Genomic DNA, 12,132 nt, shown 5'->3' with positions numbered 1-12,132 from the left:
TATAATAACCCATACCAATTCTATTTATTTATCAGATTTGGTGGCACTATATTTTTATATTAAAAATTACCTGAATCATATTTATTTAAAACTGTACCTTAATCTACTAATACATGATACACAGAAAAGGCAATACTGATTATAAAAAATAGCAGAAAGGCTAAAACCTTAATAAGAAAAAGTACCTTAAAAACTTAAAATGAAACAAAAAGAATCAGAAACCAAAGACATTCAGATCTATGACATGTTAATTTAATTATTCCACAATCTCTCTTCTTCCATCGGCATAATGGGAGAATACAATTTAGAGAAGTGTATTTAATAGTAAATGGATTCACACATTAAAATTTGTTTTCTGAAGAAGGAACAGTCTTATGTAAATAAGACTAGGGGAAATCTGAGATTATGTATTTTCTTAACATTTACTATTTGAAACAATTCCCCTAACTTTCCAGTAATCATCTCTGACCACAGAGTTGAAATGAGCAGACATGTCACCCCAAGACTGTCAAGTTTGCAACTGTTACTTTATAGAACAGGAAAATTCTTCAAAGGGTAAACAAAAAATATAGGCATTTAGAAAATCTAGGTACAAACTGGACTATCACTGCAATTTTATCAATGCAGAATATTAACAGAGAAGAAAAACAAAACTAAAAAACACTTACCAGATGGAGACATATATTCTGCATTTGCCCTGCAAACCACTTTGACAGGCAGATTACACATCTGCAAAAAGGCCTGTCAACCAAGAGAAGTCTACAGTAAGTCTAGTGAAAGTATATGCATATTCGAACACAACTTTTTATTTATTTCTTTTCTAAACTTAAGTAATAGCTCAGGAAAAGAAAAAGAATGAATCAACTTAAAGTGAAAGATTTGTACTCTAAAACAAAAATAAAATGTCATTTCAATACTCAAAATCAATATGACTTAGACACCAGTAAATGTATAAAACTTAAAGCATTTATACACACAAATGTAAATTATCCACTTATTTTACTGCATTAGTTTATGTAAGTCAGCAATACTGTATATTTATTTAATTTTCTTTAACAGATGACTAAAGTCCAAACTTTATAAGCTATTACTAACTTCCACTCCTCTTTACAGATTCCTTATCTTTCCTGTCTTAGGGGAAAACTCTCAAAACGTTATTTTTACTACTTCAAAGTTCTCTCCAGTAATACTCAACATCCTAATGTGTAGCTTTCATGCTTATTAACTCACTTTTTAAAGATATAGAATTGTTTATTTTTACTTTGTTTATAGCAACAAAAATTTTATAAGTGACTTAATTGTCTAACAATAGGGAACTGGTAAATTATTTATGGTAAATGCAAACCATATAATTTTATACAACAATTTTTTAAAATCATTAATTATATCTTCACACATGACTGCCTTAAATAAGAACTTTATTTCCAAAGCTTCCTTCCAACTGGGTGTGACCAATGTCTAAATTCTGGCCAACGGGACTCAAAGTTCTGGGCAACTGCTCGGGAGGTTTCTTTAAAAAGAAGAGATATGACCTCTCCTCTTTTTCCTTCTTGCTGACTAGAATGTGAAAAAGATGACTTACAGCCACCGTAGCCAAACTGAATCACAGTAGAAGCTGAGTGTTGAAGATGGTAGAGCAACAAGAAGAGGCAAGAAGCCTAAGTTTTTGATAATCATTCAGTCCCAAACCTGGATTACTTGTATTAAAAAAAAAAGAAAGAAAGAAAGAAAAGAAATAAACTTCTATCTTTTTAAGCCACTGCTATTTTGGGTTTTCCATAACTCACAGCCAAACCTAATCCTAACCAATTTACCAACAATTACTGTTTCTAGGTTTAAACAGCACCTCACCCAAACAAAAGTTGACTCCTCTATGTCTATGTAAGTATAACTAAAAGTCCTCTAAATACTATAACCTATGCTCCCAATTTATAACAATAATAGTGAGCTTCTTGGTTGGCCCACAAGTATGGACTCCAGGTAGTGGTTCTCCAGCTTCAGTGTACCATCAAAGTCATGCGGAAGGCTTGTTAAAACACGTATTGCTAAGAAGGGAAGAATTAGAATAAGTATAAAGAGACCTTTCAAGAAGACTGAGAAGGAAGAAGGGAATTAAGAAGGGTCAACTCCCTTCTATTATATATGTATCTGTACCCAATGATGGAAAAAGGTTGAGCTCATTAAAACATATATAGGAAATAGGCTGAAATGACAAGAACCAGGCAGAATAACTGACATACAAGATCCATGAGAAGATAAAAAGGAATGAAATAAGAGCACAGGTGGAAGCATCTGTTTTTTTCAGGAAACAGGACACTTTTTCCACTGTACTTGCAAGGGGTGGTCAGCATCAGTGATGATGATTGCAAGCTGATAAGTGAGAAGGTCAAGAAAATGAGGGAGTGCTCATATTCTGTGAAATGGGAGAAAAAACTGTCTGCCGAGAATGTAGGACTAAGAGGGGGTTTAGGCCTTCAGAAGAACAAAAAGAATTTGAAAGAACTGCTAATGCATCTTCTCAAAGGTCAGAATAATACTCAGTTGTTAGTTAACAATCATAGTACTATATAAAATAGTAAATATGGTATATTTTGCTAACCTCCATGAATATTGGTAACTGTATTAATCATTGTTCCAAAAAGCTGTGTTTCACTAAAAGAGATTAAGCAAAATTGTAACGTTCTACAATCAAAGCCGTGTTTCCAGTCCTGTGAATTTTTTACTTCTTTACTAAAAAATAACTCGCTTAATTTTAAACAATTTAACAACATTCAACTTACCACAGACCTCAATTGATGGCACAATTCTACTTAGCCAAAGATTAATTTTATAGCATTTACTGCAATTATTCTTCATCCCTGATTCAAAAGAAATTTTCTATATTAATCTGAATTAATCACAAAGAAGTCTGTCACAAACACAGTATTTTCATCCAAACATTAAAAATGCAAACCAAAACATTACCATTACTGTCTTCAAGAATATAAAAATTCCAAATCCAAAACAGACTTTGATTCAGCAGTATTTCTCCTTTCTCTTGTAGCATAGGAGAAAAATCTCTGAGGCTCCAAAATAGTACTTTCACCTTTCACTTGCATTTTCAATCTCTTATCAGCACCTCAAATACTCTAATTAAAACAGGTATACACACATGCACCCGAATGTTCATTGCAGCACTATTTACAATAGCCTGGTCATGGAAGCAACCTAAATGCCCATCAATAGACGAATGGATAAAGAAGTTGTGGTACATATATACAATGGAATATTACTCAGCCATAAAAAGGAACGAAATTGAGTCATTTGTTGAGAAGTGGATGGATCTAGAGACTGTCATACAGAGTGAAGTAAGTCAGAAAGAGAAAAACAAATATCGTATATTAATGCATGCATGTGGAACCTAGAAAAATGGTACAGATGAGCCAGTTTGCAGGGCAGAAGTTGAGACACAGATGTAGAGAATGGACATATGGACACCAAGGGGGGAAAACTGTGGTGGGGTGGGGATGGTGGTGTGCTGAATTGGGCGATTGGGATTGACATGTATACACTGATGTGTATAAAACTGATGCCTAATAAGAACCTGCAGTATAAAAAAACAAACAAACAAAACAACTAATACTAAACTTTCATTGGGTTATTTGTATGGAAATATGTTACTATAAATGTTTCAGACATTACATGAAATTTCTAAAAATCTTATATTTGTATTTGTATGGAAATATGTTAATATAAATGTTTCAGACATTACATGAAATCTCTAAAAAAAAAAAAAAAAAAAAAACAGGTACGATACACCAACCTAAAACACATTTTATTTTCAATTCTAAATAGCAGTCTGCGTACTTTTATTCTTATGTAAATCCAAAGAAAAACGTAGTTCTAATTATAATAAGGAAAGTTAGGAAAATTCAGCCAACTCCTATTCCTCTGTTGGATACATTATTAAACTAATTATTAAACTAATTATTAAACTAATTCAAGTGATTGACAACATAAAATAATTTAAATAAAAAATTTAGCACACCCTATAAGAACAATGATTTATAACTGTGCTGTCTAGTATGGTAGCCACTAGTCACCTGTGGCTATTTAACTTAAATTTAAATTGATTAAAGTTGAATAAAATTTTTAATTCAGTTCCCCAGTCACAATAGCCATTTCACAGGCTCAACAGCCACATGTGGCTAGTGGCTACCATATTTATTGGCCAGTACAAATAACAGAACATTTCCATCATCACAGAAAGTTCTACTGGACAGTGTGGGTCTATTGCAATAGCAATGGTAATCAGTGCATAAAAGATACGTTAGCACAACAGGCTGACATCACCTGAAAGAGATCAGGCTAAATATTATAAAAACAACCTGCATAGTATTACAGTGATGACTGTGAGACATTAAACACCATAATATTTTCAATTTTCAGAAAGAACTAATATAGGGTTTACTCATTTGCTGAGCAACCCCAATTGACAAAATGGGTCAGGTAAGTTTATGAAAATGTGAAAACTAAGAACTTTAGAATGAATAAATTAAAGCACAGCCAATAAATATATTCTTTGAATATAAATTTACTGAGTACCTAAACATATGACATAGTAGGACTTTTTTAAACATACACACACACATGCACACAGAACATAATACCCAGTACCTAACGTCTAAGACCCTGAAATTTAATTAGCTTCATGTAGTTTCAACATATTGAGTGAATTAATTAAGTTCATAGCATCAAAAAAATTCATTGAAGGGTGTGTATATTTTTTTATTTCCACAAAAAAATTCAAAGGAAAAAAGTAATACTAGATCATCGAGAACCAGTTAAACATGAAGGATTGAACTTACACATTTATCTCTGCAACCTTTTAAAAAATCCAATGAAATAACAGTGAAGAAACAGAAAATGTGTAAACCCAGAAAAACACAAAGAATGGAAGAGGAGACCAAAGCAGACCAGAGATGTCAACCCATTTTTATAAGCTAAAAAGCAGACTTAGCAGGGCAGAGGAAGCTGAAACCTAAGGGCATGCAGAGGAGAAAATCAATACATTTGCATCAGAGAAACTGGGAAGATTCCAAAACTGGAGGCACCAAGTACCACAGAAGGCAGAGGTGAGGTAAAGGACTAAAAATAGGAGAATTGGATGAAAGTCTGTAAAAGCATCAGACAACTAGCCCGCCCCCAATCTGGCAGGAAACAGGGGTTCATTCTCTGGAGAAACCCAACCAGAGAAGCTCCTGACTCAGGACCCAAGCACAGCAGAGGGCCCCGGGTAGAGGGTCACACTGGAAGGAAGGTTAAGGGAAAGTATGTACACTGTAGAGAGCCACAGCACCCTCTCCCTCTCAGCTCCCAAACACTGGCAGCCACATTAAGTCCTCCAGAGTACCTCTCCATAGAAAACACCTACCAATACTGATGATTTTAGTGAGGGGTAGGGACAGTGGCCAAAAAATGGCCACTGTGCAATCAGTCTATAGTGAAGCCCGCATGTCAAAAAGTCCCTCAATGCCCCATCAGCTTTTTAGTGCCTCACTCTTAAATATAAATTGTTAGCAGAGATCAATAGATATTTGAGGAAAGCCTCAAACATACAGAGCCAAAACAAACTTCAAAAAAAAGTAGTTGAGAGGAAACAGAAAATGCAGACAGCAACTTCAAAGAAAAATTATAATGGTTATAATTCATTGAGCACTTACTATGTGCCAGGTACTTGTATAAGACCTTAACTCTATGAGGTAGGTACAAAAAAAAATCCCTATTTTAAGATGAGAAAGCAGAAGTACAGGGAGGTCAAGGAATCTATTCAAGGCATATAGGAAGAAAGGAAAGGAGGGAGGGAGGGAAGAAAGGAGAGAAAAAGGGAAAGAAAGGAAAAAAAGAAAGAAAGAAAAAGGGAAAAAAGGAAAATGAAAAGAAGCAAAGCATAAAAAGGACTGAGATGACACTGAATGTCTCAAAAGAAGCTCCAAAAGCTAAAGGATGACAAAAGGCTTTCAAAATTCTAATGAAAAATCCTGCCAACCTAAAATTCTACATGTGGCCAAGGAATCAATCAGGTGTGAAGACAGAATTAAAAAGAAACATAACACAAGCAAGGTCTTTTTTAAAAGCCTAAAATAAAAATAATAAACCAAGAAAAAAAGAACATGGGATGCAGAAAATTAGGGAATCCAACATAAAAGGAAGGCAAGAAGAATTCCCTGAATGATGATGAATAGCAGTCATAACAACCAGCTGTGACGCCAACCAAGAAAGAAACTGTCCCAATTAAAGTAGAAGGAACAGGGCTTTCAGAGGTAATAGTTCCAATAAATAAATAAATAAATAAAGGACCTGACATGTTTGACCATTGTGAGGGGGAGTTTTACAGTTCAAAGAGTTTAGGAGAGAAAACTACCCAAATGAATTAAATAAAGTAATTATTTACACAATGGAAAAAAAATCATATAGAAAGAATATGTTCATTGTACACTAAGCCACTCAGCTGGGGTCAATATTTACATTCTAATTATAATATAAACACTGAATATTAATTTAACAAAAGTTAAAGAACTATTGGGAAGATGGGGAAGGAGAAGGGGAAGAGAGCTGCAAATGGTAAATTTCGTAGTGGAATTCAATAGATATATTTAAATTAAAAAATGAAATGGCAACACAAGTATCTTACTTCGAAATACAGAGGTAAATACCCAGGCGAAAAAAATACAGCTGAAAGAACAGAAAGTGGTTGTTTCTGGGTATCAGGATTTGGGGTGAGGTAAGGGTGGGACAGTCGACTGTTTTCTGTGTGTGATAAGATTCCCATACATTGATGGTGGGAGTGGTAAACGAGCCAACCACTTTGAACTGTTTGGTAATATTGCCTATTAAGCAGATGCCTACTCTGTCAGCCAACAATTCCCCTCCCAGAAATACACCAAAAAGAAACAAGGCATACAGTCACTAACATACAAGAATGCTCCTAGCAACTTCGTCCATATAATCAAATAAAGGAACTCAAATGTCCGTTAACATGAGCAGCAACTCTAAAATTCCTAATTCCAAGCTAAAAAGGATATATGTTACCAATTGCTATTATAAAAAAGCGAAAAATATAAAAAGATTACACATTTTTCTTAACTCTAAATTCTTTAGAAATAGCATACTTTGAGAACTTTTAAATCAGAGAAATTCTAGAAACAGTCCCAGAAGGTAACACCTATGATAATCCATGAAGATTCTAAATTCTATTTCTTCAGTAATTACTTCTGAATCATATCTTCTGGGAACTACAGCTCAAATATTTTGTAAAAACTAGTTTTGAGAAATAAAATATATTTCATTTACATATAATTGAAACTAAGGCCAGGAGTCTAAAGAAATAAGAACAATCTGTTACCAATCAATTCGACCCTTACAAATACTTTAAATCCTATGTTCAAAAGTTGTTATTTTAGATAACAGTGCCACTCCTTTTATTAGATCATAAAACTAGCATCTTAAATGTTTGGGGAAAACCTAACACATGTTGCAGATAAAAGAATGTCTTGTGATTGCCGGGGCCGGGTGGGGTGGGGGGTGGCAGCAGCGGGAGGGATGAATGAACCGGGAGTGTGGGGTTAGCAGACACAAACTACTATATACAGGACGCATAAACAACAAGGTCCTACTGTAGAGCACAGGGAACTACATTCAGTATCCTGTGATAGACCATAATGGAAAAGAGTATGAAAAAGAATGTATATATACATATAACTGAATCACTTTGCTGTATAGTAGAAATTAACACAACATTGTCAATCAACTATACTTCAATAAAATAAATTTAAGAAAAAAAGAATGTCAGGAATATAGACAGGGATCCTGTAACAGCAATCCTTCAGTAACACGGTGGCAAGGCTTCTGATTCCTCCTCCTTCTCATTTCAGAACCCTCTGTCTTCTAAAACTAGCTTTTACTGCTGTAATTCCCAGTTATGTGCCTGGTACATAACTGGCAGATAATAATTATCAGCTCAATGAATAAATAAACAAACACACAAAAATCTGAACAATACATAAACCACAAAATAAACAAAGAGTAGAGAATCCAAAACTCAGTACACCTAGTTCTAGTCATATATGAATTTTTCTAAATGAAACAACAGAAACTTCTGATAATAAAAACACAGGGGGAAAAAAAAGGCTGCTTTTGCCAAAATTCAAAACAAAATTTATACTCAACCACTGGTCGGGGTATAAATCAATGTAATCTTTTTAAAGGGCACTTTGGTAACATCTACCAAAATTCTAAATATACATAGCCTTTGACCCAGTAATTGTATTGCTAGAAATATATCATATGGGCATACTTACATAAGATTATATAAGATATATGTAAGGATAGTCACACCTAAGCCCTATTTATAGTAGCAAAGTAATAATTATAATAATAGCCTAATATCTATCAATAAGAGACTGGTTCAATAAACTGTGGTGAATCTATTAATGGAATATTTGTAGCCTTCAAAAAAGAATGGGGTTGCCCCCTCAACTGAACTTCTCACACTACATTCCAAAGACATTTCTCATCTGGGCTACCGAATGACATAAGACAGTATACACCAAATGCAGAATTCCTTTTTGTGTTATTTTTCTTCTAAAGGCCTGGAGCAAATCACTAAAACCATAGCTTAATAAGGCCTGCAAAAAGCTAATTTATTTGGTCCATTGCATAGCTTCCTGTGAACTAACTTGGTAGGAGGATATAATTTTGAATATCTAGAAGAATGAATGGAAAGCAATTATTCATTCATTCACTCACTCAATAAATATTATTGAGCACATGCTATATATCAGAAACTGTTCTTGGCACTGGGAATAGAGTGGTCCCAGACCTCATGGAGTTTACATTCTAATGGAGACAGATGATAAGCAAATAAACCAGAATAGATCCACTGTGATTCCTGCTACTTAGAAATACAAAGCAGTGTCAGGGTATTGCTATTATACGTAGGATGGTCAGATAAGGGTTCACCGGTAACATAACATTTGAGCATAAACCTGAAGAAAGTTAGGGAGCAAGCCATGTAGGTTTCTAGGAGAAGAGCAGTCCAAGTTCAAAGCAGTTCTATGCTTCAACTGGAGTGTTTGAGGAACAGCAACAAGACCTGTGTGACGATGCAGACTAAGGAAGTGAGTGGTAAGAGACGAGCTCAGAGAGACAACCAGGAGATCATGGAGGACATCTAGATAATTGTAAGGATTTTGGCTTTTAATTTGAGTGAGACGAACAATCATTACAGGAGGTTGAGCTGAGGATTGCTGGAATCTGACCGACATTTTAAAGGACTACAAACCACTATACAGAGATTAGATTGTAAAGAGTAGAAGGGTGGAAACACAAGAACTAGTTAGGAAAATTTTGCACTAATCCAGGCAAGAAATGATGGCGGCCCAGGCCAGGATAGGAGAGCTGGAGGTGGTAAGAAGTCAGATTCTGGCTATGTTTTCAAGGTAGGGCCAAAAAGATTTGCTGGTAACTGGATGTGGACATAGCAAAAAAAAGAGAGGACTCCAAAGATGACTCAAAGTTTCTCACATAAACAATTAGAAAGATGGAATTGCCATTTACCAAAATAGGAAAAACTGTGGGACGAGCAGGTTTTGGTGGGAGGAGGAGGATTCAGGGGCCTTTAGATGGTCTTCTCTAACTATCACTTCTCTGTTAGACTTCTGACAGGCAATGACTAGCAGAAAACTCTGCTCTCTTTTCAAAGGCCTGGAGTTGCAAATGGCACAGTTATATGCTTTGAAACCAGATAAACAGATTCTAATGAAACATCAAGAAGCCCAATCTCAAAGGCCACCCCATCTCTTTTATGAACAAAGGTGACAGAAATACCTACAAATCAGTATCATCTTTGTCAACACTTTCCTGCAAGTATGGTAATATCAAGGTGTTAAGAAATGGGTAGACCTACAGATATTATGCAGAACAAAAACACAATCAAGGACGGTTTTTAATCTTTGATCTTTTCTGCATCTATAGCCCACCAAACTTAAAAACTGAAAAGTCAATTTAACACCTGGTTAAACAAGAAGCTTTAAGAAGCTAAGAAACCATCTGATAAAAACAGTATTATCTTCTGAAAATTTACTGAGAAGTAACACATGAAGGAGCCACTGTCAGCCGGAGTCCTTTAAAATCTCAGCAACTATGGCCCGGTTGTCAGAAAATTTAAAATAGGCATGCAAGTCTCACAACTCATATAAGTAGGTAAGCAGAATAACATTAATGAGCAAATCAAACAAAACATCTCAAATAGTATACATAACTAGTTTCTTCAAGTCTTTATTCCCAAAGAAATATATTAATAATATTCCAGAAAGAATCTAGGGGGAAATCAGTGAAATTAAATTTAAGCCAAAAAGTCATCAATTTCTTTTACAGAAAACAATAATTATGATGGTCCCTGACAGAAGTAAGGAAACAGAATCTACAACCTTAAAAACCTTAAAATATCAAATATCCTTTGTTTTAATTGCATTATGTGAACAACAACCAAAAAGGTAATTAAAAATATTCAGTTCATGAAATGGTGTAAAGGGCTCAACCCTGGTTGAATGGAAACACAGCCAGCCAACAACAGGCCCACCCTGGTCACTGCCTTTGCACACGGAGGATGCTGCCTCATTGAGATGCTGTCCTTACCATCATTTGGAGTAATCTGACTTTCTGTTGCTGACTCATAAGCCATACCACTCTTACGACTGGGCTGCTATTAGCACACTCTCACTCCTTATTTGTCACTGGTTAAGTGCCCTAGCAGAACCTAATGGATCCTAAGAGAGGAGAGATTTAAGAAGCAAACTGTTTAAGTGGGAGACTATAGTGTCTTCTGAAAAATGGGAATCCCCTGCATCAGTCTTAAAAGTCAATATAGAACAAAAAAGGTTAATAGAGCAGTGAGACAGCTCTGGGTGGAATCTCGGTGATGACTGTGTTAATCTGAGAAAGTTCCTTTACCTTGTAAGCGCTCCCATTTCTAAAATGAAGACACCTTATTGGGCAGATTAACTGAAGTGTTGTATGTAAAACATTTTACATACTGCCTGGCACATAGTATTTCAATAAATATAAGGTATTATTATTCAAATTTGTAGTATTAATATTAGTAATAATAAATACTCATAGATCTATCTGCAAAAGAAGAAAGACTATTTAACCTTGGTGATTGCAAAAGAAAAGTTCACTTATTTTATTACCTATTAACACCTCTTTAAGAGAAAAGGGCAAATAATAATTATATACTGTAACTTAGTTATATTTATTTATAATCAAAATAGAAAAATTGTGCACTAAGACAGAAATCTCTAAGTAGATATTAAAAGAATAAGGGAACATAACCAAAAGCTTATACGATATAAAATCTTCTCAACAAGGCAAAAACAACTGAAGACATTTTGATATTGACATAAACTTTTACTTTACAAATAATTTTTCAAAGTCATACACACTGATGAAACTGATAAAAGGCCTCCCCCTCCAGAACATAAGTCCCATTAGTACATGATGACCACGCCTATCTTGTTCACTACTTTATCCTCAGCACACCACAGGTTCTCAATAAACGTTTGCTTAATGAATAAGACACAGATATTCATAATAATAAATACAAACATACCTAAGTTCATAGAAAAAGAGTAAGCTACAACAAAGATTAGCATTTTGTTATTTTATGTTACCAAAGCTCACTGCATTAAGAAGATCAACGTAACTCCTGTTAAATTCAGAGGTTGTTTAGAAAAACAACAGGAATTCAACTTCTTAAAAAATTAGCTATGCAGAAATCATCAGAAACCACAATTCAATATGCATAAAAAGCTCAAAATAGAGCAAATTTGTTACCAAAAACATGAAATGCTATTGGGAGCACATACGAAACATCACATCAGAGAATAGGACCTTCCTAATTAACACAACTCTCACCTGAATACCACTCTTGGAATATATGACTCAAGTTTAGATATATCAATATCTGACAGCTGTAGAAAAAAATCAAGTGCAGAAAGAAAGCAACAAAAAAGCTAACCAGAATAGGGAAAGATATAAGTTTTCCCTGTTAGAATTAAATATAAATAAAAGTAAATCGTAGGGTCAAAATTA

The 12,132-nt window shown here is 34.6% G+C and overlaps 1 protein-coding gene across 1 annotated transcript in view; it reads right to left on the bottom strand.

Moving 5' to 3' along the window:
• Positions 1-12,132, bottom strand: part of MTX2 (metaxin 2) — a 62,195-nt gene that overhangs the window by 17,681 nt on the left and 32,382 nt on the right. The window contains exon 4 of the mRNA XM_059927268.1: positions 669-741. Coding sequence (XP_059783251.1) covers positions 669-741 — 73 coding nt within the window. The remainder of the gene's footprint in view (positions 1-668; positions 742-12,132) is intronic.

Source organism: Balaenoptera ricei, chromosome 7, assembly GCF_028023285.1.
Source record: "Balaenoptera ricei isolate mBalRic1 chromosome 7, mBalRic1.hap2, whole genome shotgun sequence".
NCBI classification, from domain to species: domain Eukaryota; kingdom Metazoa; phylum Chordata; class Mammalia; order Artiodactyla; family Balaenopteridae; genus Balaenoptera; species Balaenoptera ricei.
This window is presented reverse-complemented; position numbering and strand designations above follow the sequence as displayed.